This window comes from Triticum urartu, chromosome 7A, assembly GCF_056163025.1.
Source record: "Triticum urartu cultivar PI428250 chromosome 7A, HENAU_Tu73, whole genome shotgun sequence".
Taxonomy (NCBI): domain Eukaryota; kingdom Viridiplantae; phylum Streptophyta; class Magnoliopsida; order Poales; family Poaceae; genus Triticum; species Triticum urartu.
In genome coordinates this window covers 77,848,640-77,867,327 of record NC_141879.1, presented here as the reverse complement: position 1 = coordinate 77,867,327, position 18,688 = coordinate 77,848,640, and the positions used below count along the sequence as shown (strand labels likewise).

The following is an 18,688-nucleotide window of genomic DNA, read 5'->3' as shown; positions in this document are numbered from 1 at the left end:
GATCATGCCATAAACTTTATTCTACTAGATCAAAATACTACTAATAAGATCAAACTATGGAAAACGGTAAAGATAGGAGTGATGGTGATACGATACCGGGGCACTCCCCCAAGCTTGGCAGTTGCCAAGTGGAGTGCTCATACCTAGATACTCAATCCTTCTTTGTTGGAGGAGACGGTGGTGATTTTGTTGATGGCATATGCTTCTTCCTTAATTTGCGTTTGAGGAAAGAATTTTGGTCCCTTAGGTCCTCGATCTCCTGCTCCAAGCTCAGTATCTTTTTTCATAGTTCCTGCTTGTTCTCCTGCAAGAGGCGAAAAGGGATAAACTCGATCTTAGGTTTCTTTACCCTATCCGGGAGGCTTGACTTTTTGAACTCCACATGCATGTCCCCAGGTTGAGGTAGTGGGACTTCATCTTCATCTGATCTCGTCTCCTCCTTTCTCTTGGGTTCATAGTCTTCTTCTTCCGTAGTCCAACCACAAGGCTCCACATCCCCATAAACCTTAGGATCTGCAAGGTAATCAGCCACATAGCTTTCTCCTTCCGAATCATGGAACGACATGTTGCTCTGTCTGCAGCAGGACTGCTCAAAACAAAGACAAGGGATTTTTGCGTGATACGGGAGTCAAAACCTTCGGGAGAATATATAATGAATTTTTACCGACCAAAATACGTATCGTGCAAGAAAACGGAGTCCGGAAGGCACACGAGGAGCTCACGAGGTAGGGGGGCGCGCCCTGGGGGGGGCACCCTCCACCCTCGTGAGGCCCTCGTGTCCTTCTCGGACTGCTACTTAATTTTCTATTTTTCTAAATATTCCAAAATGGAGAAATATTGCCTCAAAAATTGTTTTGGAGTCGGTGTACTTACCGTACCACATACCTACTAATTTTCGGAGTCTAAAACGTTCTGGAAGTGTCCCTTATGTATTCCTTCGGGGTTACGGTTTCAATAATATTGGTTTCAACATTTATGGGATTACCTGAGATATGATGTTTGATTCTTTGACCGTTTACCACCTTCGGATTTGTGCCTTCGAAGTTGTTGATTTTTATGTCACCCGAACGATAGGCCTCCTCGATAACATAGGGGCCTTCCCATTTAGAGAGAAGTTTCCCTGCAAAAAATATTATACGAGAGTTGTATAGCAATACATAATCACTTACATTAAACTCACGCTTTTGTATCCTTTTGTCATGCCATCTTTTAACATTTTTCTTTAAACAAGTTGGCATTTTCATAAGCTTGGGTTCTCCATTCATCAAGAGAGCTAATATCAAATAACCTCTTTTCAATGGCAAGTTTGAAATCAAAGTTGAGCTGTTTAATAGCCAAATATTCCTTATGTTCTAGTTCGAGAGGTAAGTGACATGCTTTTCCATATACCATTTTATACGGAGACATACCCATAGGATTTTTATATGCAGTTCTATAGGCCCATAATGCATCATCAAGTCTCTTGGACCATTTCTTTCTAGACCTATTGACATTCTTTTGCAAAATTAATTTGAGTTCTCTATTACTCAATTCTACTTCACCACTAGACTGTGGGTGATACGGAGATGCAATTCTATGATTGACGTCATATTTAGCAAGCATTTTACGAAAAGCACCATGAATAAAATGTGAACCACCATCAGTCATTAAATATCTAGGGACTCCAAACCTCGGAAAAATAACTTCTTTAAGCATTTTAATAGAAGTATTATGATCAGCACTACTAGTTGGAATAGCTTCTGCCCACTTAGTAACGTAATCAACAACAACTAAAATATTTGTATATCCATTAGAGGCAGGAAAAGGTCCCATATAATCAAAGCCCCAAACATCAAACGGTTCAATAACAAGTGAATAATTCATAGGCATTTCTTGACGTCTACTAATATTACCAATTCTTTGACATTCATCACAAGATAGGACAAACTTACGGGCATCTTTGAAGAGAGTAGGCCAATAAAAACCAGATTGCAATACCTTATGTGTGCAGTTCTATCTCCCGCGTGGTGTCCTCCATAAGTTTCGGAGTGGCACTTGCGTAGGATCTATTCCTGTTCATGCTCAAGTACACAACGTATAATAACACCATCTACTCCTTCTTTATAAAGATGTGGGTAATCCCAAAAGTAATGTCTCAAATCATAGAAGAACTTTTTCTTTTGTTGGTATGTGAAGCTAGGTGGTATAAATTTAGCAACTATGTAATTAGCATAATCAACATACCAAGGGGTACTACGAGAAGTACTTATGATATTTAATTGTTAATCAGGAAAACTATCATCAATAGGTAGTGGGCCATCAAGAACATTCTCTAACCTAGATAAGTTGTCTGCAATGGGGTTTCAGCTCCTTTTCTATCAACAATATGCAAATCAAATTCTTGTAGCAAGAGAACCCATCTAATAAGTCTAGGTTTAGCGTCTTTCTTTTCCATAAGATATTTAATAGCAGCATGATCAGTGTGGATAGTTACTTTAGAATCAACAATATAAGGTCTAAACTTATCACAATCAAATACAACTGCTAAAAGTTCTTTTTCAGTAGTAGCATAATTTCTTTGAGCATTGTCTAGAGTCTTACTAGCATAATGGATAACATTTAGTTTCTTATCAACTCTTTGCCCTAGAACAGCACCTACATCATAATCACTAGCATCACACATAATTTCAAAGGGTAAATTCCAATCAGGTGGCTGAACAATAGGTGCAGAGACTAATGCTTTCTTAAGTATTTCAAATGCTTCTACACAATCATCATCAAAGACAAATGGTATATCTTTTTGTAATAAATTAGTCAAAGGCCGAGAAATTTTTGAGAAGTCCTTGATGAACCTCCTATAAAATCCGGCATGTTTGTAACATCCCAAATTTTCAATTTGGAATGTTATACATTAGACCATCAATGCATATCATATTTTATTTTGCATTTTGGTTGATCCTAGAAATTCTACGCAACTCAATGACCCACAGAGAGAGTTGGGGATTTCGTTATTTTCATATTTGAGTTTTCTCAAATTTTGAGAATAGGATCATTTGATTTTATTTATTTTACCATCAATTATTTCTATTACAAAAATATGAGGGAATAAAATGACTTTCCCAAAATAAAGAAATATTGAGGATTTAATAATAAAATCAAATAAGATTTTATTTCGAAGTTTTTCGGTGTTTTATTTGAATTTAGGAAAAATGTGCATTTTTCAAAATTGCACTTAGGTCCCAAATAAATGTTCACCTTGTGCGGCTTGATTTTAGAAGCCCATGAAAATTTATTTCGGAATTTTTGGAGTCTGTTTAGTACTTATTTTTATTTTTCTTCCGAGTGGAATTATTTAAAAAACGAACCGACATAATGGGTCGTGTCCGACAAGGACTCCGGCCCGACTAGGGTATATAAGCCGGGGCAGCCCACCCGGGGGAAACCCTAGCCCAGCCACCCGACCCCGCCCCAGCCGCCACCCGCGCCGCCGCCGCCGCCGCCCGCCGCGCCGCCTCGCCACCGCCGCCCGCCGAGGTTCGCCGCCGCCTTGACTTCCGTGCCATCGTTTAAAAAAATCGGTTTTCGTCGGTTTTTTTAGTTTCGGTTTTTTTAAATAGATCGGTTTTTCCTGTTTATTTAAATAGCAAGCGTTCGTCCGTTCATTCGTTCTAGCGAGCGTTCGTCGTTTTTCTTTTTCTCGGATTAAATCCACGATTTTTCTGATCGCGATTCCTGATCCGATTTTCGTTTTAGTATAACTTTTCGCTCGTTTATCGGAATCAGGCGATTCAAGCGCCTAGAGTTTCGTCTCGAAACCCTCTATCCGTTTAACCAACTTAAAAAAGATTTTGCTACTGTAAAATTTGCCTTAGATCCAGATTACTAGAACGAAGTTGTTTTCTTTCGCCGTTTGACTTTCGTTGCTTCGTTTGATTTGATTCTTTTTGCCAACCGGAGTTCTTAAGTTGAACCTTCTGTTTAGATCTCTTATTTGAGTTTTACCTGTGCATTATATAAGTACTTATTGTATGCTTGTTTGTTTGTCTGTGATAGAGTACCCGGAGTGCGCTGCTTGTTACTTCGAATCGCTAGGTTTCCCGGATCATCAGCAAGGCAAGTAACACTTTGATCATACCTTTTCTACTACCCAGTTTTATTGCATTAGATCAATCCTCACACATTGCATGATTAGGATCTAATTAAATTGTGGGATGGGAAGTAGATGAGGTAGTACATAATACCTGTTTATTATCAAACCTTTGGGAGTTACTTCTACGTTTGCTTATTATGCCATGCTATGCTAGTAGACGTGGATTGGGTGAGTGATATCCATGACAGATGTGAAATTTTTAATTAATGGTTTATCTAAGGTGGCAACTTAAACACACATCTGGGTGGATTGAGGCACCTGGGTATTCCAGGACTTGCCTGTTTTCTTTTGGACCGCCACCCAGGCTCAAAGGGATCATGAGACTATTCATACTAGAAACTTCCGTGTGCAGCCACAAGCTATTATGGGCTCTAGCATAGTTGACTAAGTTGTGCGAACTCTTATAGTGGTAGACTAGCAGATGTAGGGGATGTAGGTGGTACGGTCTACCCGATCGTAAGGTGCTAGTGCTTCTGAAAGACTATGTATCGGTCATCCGTCTTCTCAAACACCATGTAGTGCGAGAAACCAAACGGAGGCGATCGAGTCTTGTGGGGAAAAGTGCGCAAACCTCTACAGAGTGTAATAACTAATCATGGTTAGCCGTGTCCCCGGTTATGGACATCTTGAGTATCTAGTACCTGGATTATCATGTGAATCTCAACATGTTACTCTAAACTAATTTTGTTGGGTTATGTTTAATGATGATGTTTAATTGAGATTGAGAATGCTGTCAACCATTCTCAATGTTTAACAACCACCATGATAGTAATTAAATTTATTCCTTTGAAGTAGGGAAAAATTGGCTTCACGCAAAACTGTAACCATAGAGCTTTCCACCAGCCAAATATGCATATAGTATAGCTGTTTCATTCCATTACTCTCTATGTGTTACCTTGCCAGCATATTCCATGTGCTGACCCGTTTCGGGCTGCAACGTTAATGTTGCAGACTTTTCAGACGACGATTAAGGAGTTTTAGGTCGTGGTTCTATACTTAGTGATGCCGTTGGAGTTGATGGACTCACTTATCTTCCAAGCCTTCCGCTGTTATCGTTATTAGATGGCCTTAAGCCATATTTATTGTAATAAGTTCTCTTATGAGACACTCGATGTAATAAGTGTGTGATTGCTACTCTGCTATAAATCCTCCGAGTACTGTGTGGTGTCAGCATTACTGATCCAGGGATGACACCGGAGCACAGAGATCAGACTGTTTGAGGTCTGGTCGCTACAACCAAGGAAACTTCTAATACCTTTGATGTGCTTGGGACATGGCATCTTTTCAATAGCATCAACCTTGGCTTTATCAACATCAATACCTCTTTCAGAAAATTTACGCCTCAAGACAATGCCTTCATTAACCATAAAGTGACACTTTTCCTAATTCAAGACAAGATTAGTTTCTTCACATCTCTGCACAACTCGATCAAGATTGCTCAAGCAATCATCAAAAGAAGATCCATAGACGGAAAAGTCGTCCATGAAAACCTCACAAATCTTTTCACAAAAGTCAGAGAATATAGCCATCATGCATCTATGAAAAGTAGCAGGTGCATTACATAAACCAAAAGGCATACGTCTATAAGCAAAAGTACCAAAAGGGCATGTAAAAGTAGTCTTTGATTGATCTTTAGCCGACATAGGTATTTGAGAGAAACCAGAATAACCATCTAGAAAGCAGTAATGTGTATGTTTGCATAATCTTTCTAGCAGTTGATCGATAAAAGGTAAGGGGTAATGATCTTTCTTAGCAGCCATATTTAATTTGCGGAAATCAATTACCATCCTATAACCGGTAATAATTCTTTGTGGAATCAATTCATATTTATCATTAGGATCAACAGTAATACCTCCCTTCTTAGGGACACAATGAATAGGACTTACCCACTAACTATCAGCAACAGGATAAATTATACCTGCCTCCAGAAGCTTTAGTATTTCTTTTCTTACCACTTCTTTCATTTTAGGATTCATACGTCGTTGAGGATCACGAACTGGTTTGGCATCTGCTTCCAAATTTATTCTATGTTGACATAGAGTGGGACTAATGCCCTTGAGATCATCAACAATATATCCAATAGCGGCACGGTGCTTCTTCAGAGTTTTCAATAATCTTTCTTCTTCATGCTCTGAAAGGTTAGCACTAATAATAACAGGATATATCCTCTTTTCATCAAGATAAGCATATTTAAGATTATCAGGCAACGGTTTAAGCTCAAACACGGGATCACCCTTAGGTGGAGGAGGATCCCCTAGGATTTCAACATGCAAATTGTGTTTTAGCATAGGTTCTTGTTTAAAGAATACTTCATCTCTTTCCCTTCTTTCATTCGTAAACATATCAATCTCATGGTCTAGCAAATATTGTTCTAAAGGATCGTTAGGAGGTACGGCAATAGAAGCAAGACCAATAATTTCATCCTTACTAGGCAATTCTTCTTCATGGTATTGTTTACTAAATTTAGAGAAATTAAACTCATGAGTCATATCATCCAAGCCAATAGTAACAACATTCTTTTCGTAGTCTATCCTAGCATTAACTGTATTCAAGAAGGGTCTACCAAATATAATGGGACAAAAGCTATCTTGTGGAGAACTAAGAACAAGAAAATCAGCAGGATATTTAGTTTTCCCGCACAAGACTTCAACATCTCTAACAATTCCCATTGCTGAAATAGTATCTCTATTAGCAAGTTTAATTGTGACATCAATATCTTCTAACTCAGCAGGTGCAATTTCATGCTTGATTTCTTTATACAAGTCATAAGGTATAACACTAGCACTAGCACCCATATCACATAAGCCATGATAACAATGATCTCCTATTTTAACAGAAATAACAGGCACGCCTGCCACAGGTCTATGTTTATCTTTAGCACAAGGTTTAGCAATTCTAGCAGTTTCACCGCAGAACTGAATAACATGCCCATTAATATTATCAGACAAGAGCTCTTTAACAATAGCAATATTAGGTTCAACTTTAATTTGCTCAGGAGGTGTATATGTTTTAATATTGCTTTTACAAACTACAGTTGAAGCTTTAGCATGATCCTTTATCCTAATAGGGAAAGGTGGTTTCTCAACATAAGAAGTAGGAACAATAGGATCATTATAAGTGACAGTCTTTTCCTCAACTTTAATAGGTGCAGCTACTTTTACTTCTATGTGAGGATGATATTTAAACCACTTCTCCTTAGGGAGATCAACGTAAGTAGAAAAAGATTCACAGAAAGAAGCAACTATCTCAGAATCAAGTCCATATTTAGTGCTAAACTTACGGAAAACATCGGTATCCATGAAAGATTTAACACAATCAAACTTAGGTGTCATACCTGACTCCTTACCATTGTCGAGGTCCCAATCTTCAGAGTTGAGTTTAATTCTATCCAATAAATCCCATTTGAATTCAATAGTCTTAATCATAAAAGAGCCAGCACAAGAAGTATCAAGCACGGTGCGGTTGTTATCAGAAAGCCGAGCACAAAGATTTTGAAGAATTGTTTCTCTTGGAAGCTCATGATTGGGGCATGAATATAACATTGATTTAAGCCTCCCCCAAGCTTGAGCGATGCTTACTCCTTCGCGAGGCCAAAAATAATATATATAATTTTGATCATGATGAACAAGATGCATAGGGTAATATTTTGATGAATTCCAATTTCAATCTTCTATAGTTCCACGATCCCATATCATCACATAGCCTATACCATGTCAATGTGTATCCCTTCAAAGATAAAGGGAAGACCTTCTTCTTAGCAACATCATCGGAAATACCCACAAGCTTAAATAATCCACAAATTTCATCCACATATATTAGGTGTTCATCAGGATGCTTTGTTCCATCTCCTGTAAAAGGATTAGCTAGCAGTTTTTCTGTTATACTCGAAGGATACTCATAAGGAATTTCATTTTCAATAGGTTCAGTAGGTTGAGGAGCAACTCTTTGCTCTACTGGTCGGGGTGAAGATACCCCGAACAAGCCCCTCAGAGGATTACTTTCCATAGTAACAAGTGACAGTAAATTTCAGCACACTATATAAATTTTTCCTTACCAAATTCCACCTACCAAAGGCGCTTCACTCCCTGGCAACGGCGCCAGAAAAGAGCCTTGATGACCCACAAGTATAGGGGATCTATCGTAGTCCTTTCGATAAGTAAGAGTGTCGAACCCAACGAGGAGCAAAAGGAAATGATAAATGGTTTTCAGCAAGGTATTCTCTGCGAGTACTGAAATAAGTGGTAACAGATAGTTTTGTAATGAGATAATTTGTAACGAGCGACAAGTAACAAAAGTAAATAAAGTGCAGCAAGGTGGCCCAATCCTTTTTGTAGCAAAGGACAAGCCTGGACAAACTCTTATATAAGGAAAAGCGCTCCTGAGGACACATGGGAATATCGTCAAGCTAGTTTTCATCACGTTCATATGATTCGCGTTCGGTACTTTCATAATTTGATATGTGGGTGGACCGGTGCTTGGGTGCTGTTCTTACTTGAACAAGCATCTGTCACACCCTAGCTAGTTCATGCATTAGAGTGTTGCATCATGTCTACTTTTACAGAAACTTGAAATGGGGATGACAGAACACCCAGCAACACCCCTGGAAACAACTAGCGACGCGTTTGGTTCGCCTATGGTAACGTATTCAGCTTTGTATTCAGACTGCACTGTATTAGATGGTGTATTGAGTGAACACGTCTTCTGTTTGGTTGAACAAAGGTATGCATTCTGAATACAGTGCAGCGTTTGGTTGACCCATGTATTGGGATTACACAATATAGCATTAGTACATGGCTGACATGTCCATGTCATATATCATAGGTAACAGATTTTTTCTGATGGATCTTAATAGATAAATATTTGAACAAATTCAAGCTAACTCCACAAATGGGGTCATCAGCAAAAAATGTATTAACACATGCATAATTAATAGCCAACAAAATAGATCATTTTCTCATTGTTGAAAAGTAGCAATAACATTTTTCATGTGATATCCATCTGGTACCACATCAGCTCTAGCACATCATTGGACCAACAAAATTTTGTCATTTCTCTAAACAAGACATGTTGTAGTTCTAAAGAATTGCAAATGTAGAAGCTTTGCATATATGATTTGCCATGAAAAACAAATCTTGAATGCCCCAGATCTAAGAAGGATATTGTAATAGCAAGTTGGATTTCATCTGTTCATGACAACACACATGAAATCTGCCTAACAATAAACAATAAAAACTGAAATGGCAGTGTTAGACATTTCTGACATAAATCAATGTGCATGGCCTAGTTATTGGAATATATACAAGCAAGTTCAGTCGCATCACATTGGATTTGTTCAACAAAGGTATGACATATAACAGTTTAGTATTGCTCATACTATTCTTTTTAAGAGAGAAAGAACAAGATAATAGCACATAACTATCACTTAACATCAGAACAAGATAATAGTGCATGAATTTAACTTACCAAGCGTTTTCTTAACATACTCTCTCCTCAGATTCTGCGGGAGTGCAAGCATCATATGCATTTCTTCTGGAGCTTTGGCAAATATGCTGGCAGGATTCATGGTTTCAGTCCCAGTGAATCCAAGCCTTGATAATTCATTGATAGCTTTCTCTTTAAACTTCTGTCTAGGATCTTCCTCCATTGCTTTCTCTTGGGCAATAGCTTCGCGTTCCATTGTTGCTGCCATTTGGCCAACATTCTGAGTGACACTCTTCAGCTGGCTGTTTACATCTCCAAACATGGTGAGGAAAGGATCCGTTGATTCTGACCTACGAGACCCGTTACCTTTCTTTCTCTTCTTAGAGTTTGTAGAATCAGCGGTGACATGGCTGTCAACAGACCGTCTAGGTGTCTCTCTTGACGTTTTGTCATCTTCCTCTTCATCATTCATCTCATCCTCGATGACAATCTCATTCTGCAAATTTGTTATAGCTTCGCAAAAACCTTCCGCACCCTCCCCAGTAGCTATATCTTTGCTATAAATTGCAGCCAACTTATCAAAATAAGGGAACGGCACACCATACAAGCCCTTGGCCTCATTGTGAAGCTGCAAAATACAATAAGCACGGAAATCATATTTTTGGTTAACTCTACTACAACCATAATCAATAGATAAAATATTGTTCAAGAAGTTCCATACGCTCTCAGTTTTCTAGGTCATGCGGTGCGACAACTTACAAGGTAAAGAAAAATTAGGCAGTGAACCAGAAAAAGCACTTTCTCCAATCTATATCTATGAAATAATGTGACTGGAAGGGAAAGGAGGTATCCAATAGGACCTCACTTCTAGTAGAAGTAGTAATACAAGAGATGTCAACTGGATAATCCATATGGCCACAAGTAGAAAATGTAATGCAAAAGTAATAGGCATCTGGAGTTATATACCTTACAATGTTCCTCGTATGATTGCTTTTCACACTGGATCATTTTCCTATTCTCATCCCAAGAAAACCCACTTCTTTTAAGCATAACTTCAATTGCTCCATACTTGGTCCTAAAGTATCTCACCCTTGACTCAATGTGTGGGGCAGCACTAAGACCACAACCAGGTACCTTTTCAGCCAACCTACTTTCCAGCACTGAGGAATACCCATTCTTGAAACCATTATCACCTTTCCACCGTGGATCCAATGACAGATCATAGAGAGCATTGACAAGCTCATCGTCCTCCATTGTTGTCCACTTTCTTTTGTTTTTCCCCCTGCCACGTGCAACACTTGAGCTATCCATGTTGTCCATACCTACAAAATGCACAAGTTAAATTAGTTCATGAGATATTCAGATTTCTATAATTAAAACAAGCATATATGTACATCTGCAATCATCCACCGAAACACAAACCTTAGTGGCCTCTAGCTCTATAGCTATTATACATCCCTTGAGAAAGAGTATTCCGGAAATTAGTCCACTCATTAGATGTTGATATATGAGTGATAAATTCAGGTTCATCGTTCTCTCCCTCCAAGATTTCCATGTTATCTTGCATCATCCCATCCTCACAAGCGAGTGGATCCTCAGCCATATTTTGTAAAATCAGATTGTGTAATAGAGCGCATGCCATTATAATCCGGCAATGAGTTTTGATAGGAAAATATGATGGAGACCTCAAAATCGCCCACTGGCCCTTGAGTCTTCCAAAGCATCTCTCAATAATATTTCTAGCTCTAGCGTGCAGCATATTATAATATTCCTCTGCGCTGCGTGGTGGGTTTTGTGCAGTCCAACCACCTAAGTGGTACCTTTGACCTCGATAAGGAGCTAAAAATCCATTTGCATTTGTGTAGCCAGCATCAACAAGGTAGTATTGTCCTTGAGGGACTCGAAACCCATCCAACCTCGAAATAGCATCTCTAAGAACACGACCATCATGTGCCGAACCCTCCCAGCCAGGTAATATATAAATAAACTGCATGTCGGGTGCACATACACCCAAAACATTTGTATCAATATCAGCCAGCCTTGACCTATACCTCCCTCTTAGATTAGCTGGGACGGTAACCTTGACGTGTGTACCATCTAATGCGCCCAAACAATTCTACAACATGAACATCATGAGTGATATTAGTGTGTTATACTACTAATCAGATTATATCATCTGACCGACACTAAAATTTTCATGCAGAGATAATTTACCTTGAAATAGTTCCAATTATTATCTGTGCAATCTTTGGGTATAGGCTCTGGTTTCTTAAGTAGTAGGTTGTGCAGGTTCAAAACAGCCAGCAAACATTTATTGAAATTTCTGCTTATCGTCTCACCACTTCGATAAAAGAACTTCTTGATTGTTCTATTTTTTAGATGGTGTGATATTATGTAGAGAAATGTAGCCACTATCTCTTCCAGCGATGTGTTCCTTGTGCCCTCTAGACCACCAGTAACTCTAACCATCTCACACAATTTGTGGAATGTCCTCCTATCCATGCGAAGCTCCTGTATGCAAGCTACATCACTCTCGCCAATGAGTTGGTACAAATGTGCGGCTCTAAGTTCTCTATTTCTAATCCTATTTTCTATCTTCCACAACCTCCTTTTATAGACTAGTGCAAATAATAACCATATATAATAGTACATAAGCATGATGCTAATCGAAATATTCCTTCGTCGAGATCTCGTGGTGGCCAAAGGAAGACGAGCCATAATGCTGAAAATAAAAATGCAGCACAAAATTATAAATATTGTGTATCTTGAAGTCATATGAGTATATATAAATATATATATGAGTATAGTACAATATATTCCTTAGCTCATGAAATTACTCTCAGCAAAACAAAGGGCACAAGAATTCTGAAGCGTCAAATTCTGCTTAAATAGCAAGCAACCTATATGAGTACAGTACAATACATCATATATTTTTTTCGATAATAAGGGGTCAAACCCCCGGCTCCAATCAATTAAGAAAGAAACCAAACGAGTACCAGAGTTTTAACAACCAGCCTCACCACAGGGCAAATGCAAAGCTATAGAGATGAAAAGGAAAGACAGCTCCAAACATGTTTCTTTTGCAACCTAACAAACTAAAACAGGATACATCACACACTCTCACTGAGGCCACAACAGCGGTGCAGTACAGCATATGTGATCCACAAGAAACTGTAGAATCAAATTATTCTTTAAATAACAAGCAGCCTCTTCCCTATCAAGCACATGCATGACTCATATTATTCATATTATCTCCTCCATAGCTATTCTCTTATAGTATCACCCTCGCAAAACAAAAGGGCACAAGAAAATCTAGGTAATGCAGTAAGCATCAGATTTACAGTGAGGTAGTACAGCACAGTACAATGTGAGCAATCCATGCAATTCTCAAGCATCAAATTCTGATTGAACAACAAGCAGCCTATATAAGCACAGAACAATGCAGTGTGATCCAATACAACTACTTTATTTATCTATATCCAACAGAGAAAAGGATCTGACCACCTCATTTGTTGGGGACAACAAATCACAGTATGACGAGGAAGCAAAAATTACTAATTCCACCAAAGAATCCCTTAAAATATTCCAGTCATGCGCACATTCATGAACAGTACCCAAATCTCAACTGGTTTACTAAGTCTGAAGCCCTAACCAGAGTACAGTTCAGCCAAAACGCTTGGATCTTCCAGTTCGGAGAAAGGAAATGATAGATCCGGGCACTAGAGCACGAGAAGAAGAGGAGGGAGGGAAGAGGGGAGGTGGCGCACCGTGGTTCTTGTAGAAGATGCCGATCGAGGGAAGGTTCGCGTCGAGGAAAGAAAGGGGACCAGCTGTTTGGGGCAGAGCTTGGAGAGGTCCGGCTTTGGATCTTGCGGCGGAGGAGTGAGAGGCCGACGTTCCTACTCCGACGGCGAGGGGAGGTCGTGGCGGCGATGGGGAGAGCTCATGGTGGAGGCGAGGTCGGGACGAGCGGAGGAAGGGAAAGTGGATCTGATTACGGAGATGAGCGTTTTCTGTTTTCACTCGGTGTGCCCTGTTTTTGGTTTTCCGAAGCGACGTATCCGATTACACGGCAACGGAAACCGGCCCAGCCGAACCAAACACCCGTAACGTTTTCGGGAAGCGATGTAATCGGGAGGCGGTGCGAAATTGGCGAACCAAACGCGTAGTAGGGTTTACTAAAATTATTTTCAATGAACCCAAAATGCCCTTCACAAAATGTTCATCATTTCTGGATTGGGTTAAAACCCCTGGCAAAAATGGTGCACTCTTTTCTAGGACATTCTGGATTCTTTGAATTAAATCATAAGTATTTGAATTTGGGCATTTAAATGCTATGAAATATTTTAAATGCCCAAATAATTCTGGAGTTATGTGGGGGCTGTTAGGAATAATCCCGACAGAGCCCACAATTATTTTCAGGATTTTAGTAAGTGCCTAAGTATTTTTAATAAAGCCCTAAATTATAGAAAAATAGAAAAGAAAACAAACAGGAAAAGAGAGAAAGAGAAAGCTTACCTGCGCCCACCCCAGCAGGCCCACCTACCGGCCCAGCCAAGCCAACGCTCCAGCGAGCTGCTTGGCTTGCCAGGCAGGCAAGCTGCTGCTCGACGGCGAGCACAACATGCGCGTCACCCAGCTGCCCGCCGCCTCGCCGCTCCCCTCGTCGAGCTGTCAACATGGGACGACCCCCCTCTATCTCCCCGACCTCGCAGACATTCGCTCTTCCCTCTGGTTCCTCTCTCTCGCCCTCCCCGACGTCGCCCAAGGCGTCACCGTCGCCACCGCTCGCCGCAGCCACGTCCAACGCCGTCCCCGCGCCTTCTCAACGTGGCCGGACGGTTCGCCATCGTCGACTACGACGACTAGCCAAGCCGCACGACGCCGGAGCCCCTGCATCGTCCCCACCGCCGTCGTCTTCAACCTCGGGCCGCCGAGATCCCCGTCGCCGTTCCGACCGCAGCGAGCCTTCCCCGAGCATGCTGACCTTCTCCTGTGGCTTCCCAGTGAGCTACTGCTCCTCCCCCTTCTCCCCGCTTCTCCGCTAGAGCTCTGTAGCCGCCGTGCCTTTTCTGTCCAAACGCACCGCCGCTTGACCACGTCATCGGCGATGCTCCGGTGACCTTTTGGTCACGGGCTTGTGCCCGTCACACTCACTGCATCGCGTAGATGTTGTAGGTGCAAGCGCCATGCCACCTAGGCCACTGCAGCCACGTGCACGAGCTGACCCGAGCTTCGGCCTCCGCCAAGCTCGTCGTCGGCGATGCTCCGGCCACTCCCCGGCCAAGCCATCACCACGGCTAGATGCGGTCTGAGCAGCAGCTGCCCGTAGCTACTCTCCGCGCAGCAACTGATGCCCTATGGGCAAATCCCGCAGCGCGCCGCCGCGTCTGGCCTCGCCGGCGGCTAAACGCCGGCAGGCTTTGACCCGCTGACCGGCGAGTTGACCACGCCTGACCCGTGTGGGCCCAGGTTAACTCCCCCCTAAGCCTATGACAGGTGGGGCCGGCCTATTAATTAGTTTAGGATTAGTGCTAACTAATTATAATTAGTTTAGGTCATTGACATGTGGGCCCAGGCCCCACTAACAGTTAGTTAGTATTAACTTAATCCTGTTAGTTAGCTGAGACACTGACAGACAGGGCCCGCCAGTCAGGTTTGACTGGCCCTGGCGCCTTTGACTCGCTGACGTCACAGTGACGCAGTGCTAACGCAATTATTCATTTTCTGGATTTATTTTTTATATAGGAAATTCCAAAAAATAGCCAAAACTTCTAAAAATCATAGAAATTAATCTCTAACTCCAAATGAAAAGATTTATGTATGAATTTTGATCAGAAAAATTCAATCTATCCATTGGTAGTGGTTTCATGCATGAAAAAACAAGATAACCTTGCTGTTTAAGCAAAATAAGATAATGCACTAATATGGCTATGTTAAATGAACTAACATTTGAATCTTTTATTCAAATGGGTTCATTCCTTTTTGTTTTAGCTTGCATTAGGCCAAGACACATTCAGCTTGCCATGTCATAGCATGCATCATATTGTTGCATATTGTCATGTGTTGATTATGTTTGGTGTGTCTTTCGTGGTAGGTTCTGCCTCCGAGGATAACCCCGAATATCCGTCTGAAGGGCAGTACCCTACTACCACTACATCAGGCAAGCAGCCCCATTGATCATATCGATACAATCCCATGTTCTCGCCTCTGCTCCCATTTACTGCATTAAGACAACAACGTTTCAAACTGCTCTGTGCTACGGTAGTTGAACCCTTGTCCTCTGCATGACCTGTCATTGCCACAGTAATTAGATGAAACCCACTAGCATGTGTAGGAGTTGATTGAGCCTTGTATGTGTTTCCTACCTTGCTATGCCTGCTATGCTTAGAGTTGTGTCAGGTCTGGTTCATCTGGGTGATGGGCTAGAGTGAAATTATTATGTCGGTAATGTGAGGGATGTGTTGAACATGATTTGGTAAAGGTATCGATGAGAGGCCATGTAGGAGTACATGGTGGGTTGTTTCATTGAGGCCGTCCCTAAGAACTGAGATCTGTATGTGTGATTTTAAGAATCAGCTACTACCATGCATTGGGATCCTTAATTGACCCTCTCGGCTTCTTAATCACACTAGTACTCTGTCCAGGTGTTGCAATTAGTTTCTGGTGTTTGTAGGTTATGTGTTGGTGGCCGTGCGTAGCGCTGACCCTAGGGGTGGGCTATGTTGCGGTAGAGACACTGTTGCACGGTGTACCGAGTCACCCGTTTGGTGTCTCGGGAACCCTGTTCACATCGTTCGAGGCCGTATGTGGAAACCTCAGCCGGACTCCCTGCGGATGGAACCTAGATAGGCGATAAACCTGGACTAGAGGCTTGAGTGTTTAGGTAGGCCGTGGCCGACACCCTCGTTGGGCTTAAGCTTGAAGGTTGCCGAGTACATGTCGTGTAAACGACGGTAAGTGGTGAGAGCATGTATGAAGGAGTACACCCCTGCAGGGTTAACATCATCTATTCGAATAGCCACGTCCGCGTTAAAGGACTACTTGGTTGCCTATACAGTTCATAGACAAGTTAATGGATACTACTAAAAGACAAAAGATAAGTGTGAGTACCGAGGATGGCCCTCTCATAGGATGACGAGGGAGGATCCCCGGTGGTGTATTGTGTTCGTGATTAGGGGACTTGTGTGCGAAAACTATTTTACTAAGTGGTGTCCCGTAGGATAGCTTAGCCAAGAGTCAAAGCTGGTTTGCTGCAATAACTCCACCACCTTCTTGAGAATGAGCATGTATAGTAGGTTCTGATGTAAGACTTGCTGAGTACCTTTGTACTCATGTTTGTTTAATTACTGTTTTCAGACGACAACACCGCCCCCTCCGATGGGTTTTATGTAGATCTCGACGTCGATGAGTGACTTGCCACCCAGGTGGTGATCCTGGCCATAGAGGGCCCTATGTAGATAGACAGGCTTCGAGAAGCCTTCTTTCTTTCTAGTGTCTGTACTCAGACTATTTGCTTCCGCATGTGCTTGTATGCTTGTATACTTGAGTGTCGGGTCATGTGACCCCTACCTGTATGAACATGTTATGTATGGCTCTCTAGAGCATTTAAATAAAGTACTTGAGTTGTAGAGTTTTGTTGTGATGCCATGTTGTATTTACACATACCGAGCATATTGTGTGTATGATTGAAATGCTTGGTATGTGTGGGTTCCGACAATCTAGTTGTTTATCCATGGTAGCCTTTCTTATGGGGAAATGTAGTCTAGTGTTCCTCGAGCCATAGTAGTCCGCTACAGCCCGGTTCACCCGAGTCCTGCTAGCCCAACACTACTGCTCAGGACACTTGACTGGCCGTCATGTGTTTCACTTCGTTCCTATGTCTGTCCCTTTGAGGAAATGTCACGCGGTGACATCCGGATTCCTGTTAGCCTAGTGCTACAGCCCGGATTCACTCGCTGATGACCGACATGCTCGATGTGATTCGTGTATGCCTGTCTCCATAGGTCTGTGCCGCTTTGGGTTCTCGACTAGCCATGTCGGCCCGGGTTCTCTGTCATATGGATGCTAGCGACACTATCATATACTTGAGGCAAAAGGCGCAAACGGTCCCGGGCCATGGTAAGGCGACACCCGTGGGGATACCGTGCGTGAGGCCGCAATGTGATATGAGGTGTTACCGACTAGATCGATGTGACTTGGAATCGGGGTCCTGACAGCGTTGGCATCAGAGCCGGACTGCCTGTAGGTTAGTTGAGCCAAACTGGTCGATGTCGAGTCTAGAAATGCTTTAGTTATATGTAGGGGAATTGATTGTGGGAGGGAACGTAAGGCTCTTTTTACTCCTTTACCTTATGCTCTCTGATCTGAGTCATTCTCTTCTCATTCAACGTGGGTTAAGGACTAGGCTCTCTTCTTCTGTCAGGTTCACGTGTTACTAATCTGTAGTAACTTATAGGATTGTTGGTTACCAGCCTCAGTTCAGTTTCTACCACTTTGAGTATGTTGCCAGTTGAATCAGAACCTTTATATGATGTTGTTGAGTGGTGTTGCAAACTGTTGTGGATGTCTCAAATCTTTTTCTGAGCATTTACAACTGTTATGCTGTCCAATTTTCCCTAGAAATTCTAATGTCTTTGCATTGTGGTTGTGCTTTCAGATGGCCACTCGTGCTCAAAACCAAGTGGTTCGCCTGACCCGGTGCCTCGATGTGCCCGGTCATACTGCTATGTTAGTCCGGGTAATGATCGAGACGGGTTATCGTTGGTATCCCGAATACACTGTTGAAGAGCAATTCTGAGACTTTAATCAAAGCCAATATTTCTGCACCGTCAGGATATTTCCTTCTTACCCTGGATCTACCGAGCCCCTCCACTGTTCCTATGGACTCAGGGTTACTGTTGAGATGGCTGTGCAGGATGCTGCCTATTCCATGATGACCATCATGCGAGTCTGGACTGGCCTGCTTCGGAACACCGACTTCCGTTATATGCCAGCTTCACTCCCGGGAGCGCAAGGGTATATCCAGGCTATCTATGCTGACTCCACACGTGAGGACTCACTAACTCGCACCACTGCCGAGATGCTCGAGGATAAGGACCGAGAGAATCGGGCCTTGAGACTGGAGCTTTTCAACAC

At 42.0% G+C, this 18,688-nt stretch overlaps 1 protein-coding gene across 1 annotated transcript; it reads right to left on the bottom strand.

Moving 5' to 3' along the window:
• Positions 1-9,502: 9,502 nt before the first annotated feature.
• On the bottom strand, positions 9,503-11,098 carry LOC125518180 (uncharacterized). Its single transcript, XM_048683103.2, has 4 exons — positions 10,973-11,098; positions 10,517-10,872; positions 9,593-10,178; positions 9,503-9,507 (listed from the first exon to the last, which is right to left on the bottom strand). The coding sequence occupies exons 2-4, from the start codon at positions 10,868-10,870 to the stop codon at positions 9,503-9,505; spliced, it is 945 nt and encodes a 314-aa protein (XP_048539060.2). The 5' UTR covers positions 10,871-10,872; positions 10,973-11,098.
• Positions 11,099-18,688: the final 7,590 nt, after the last annotated feature.

Excerpts from the sequence above, each read along its gene's own strand:
- LOC125518180 (XM_048683103.2), bottom strand. The coding sequence starts at position 10,870 with ATGGACAACATGGATAGCTCAAGTGTTGCACGTGGCAGGGGGAAAAAC. Across the intron at positions 10,179-10,516 it reads CATACGAGGAACATTGTAAG|CTTCACAATGAGGCCAAGGG; the intron begins GTATATAACTCC and ends TGTATTTTGCAG.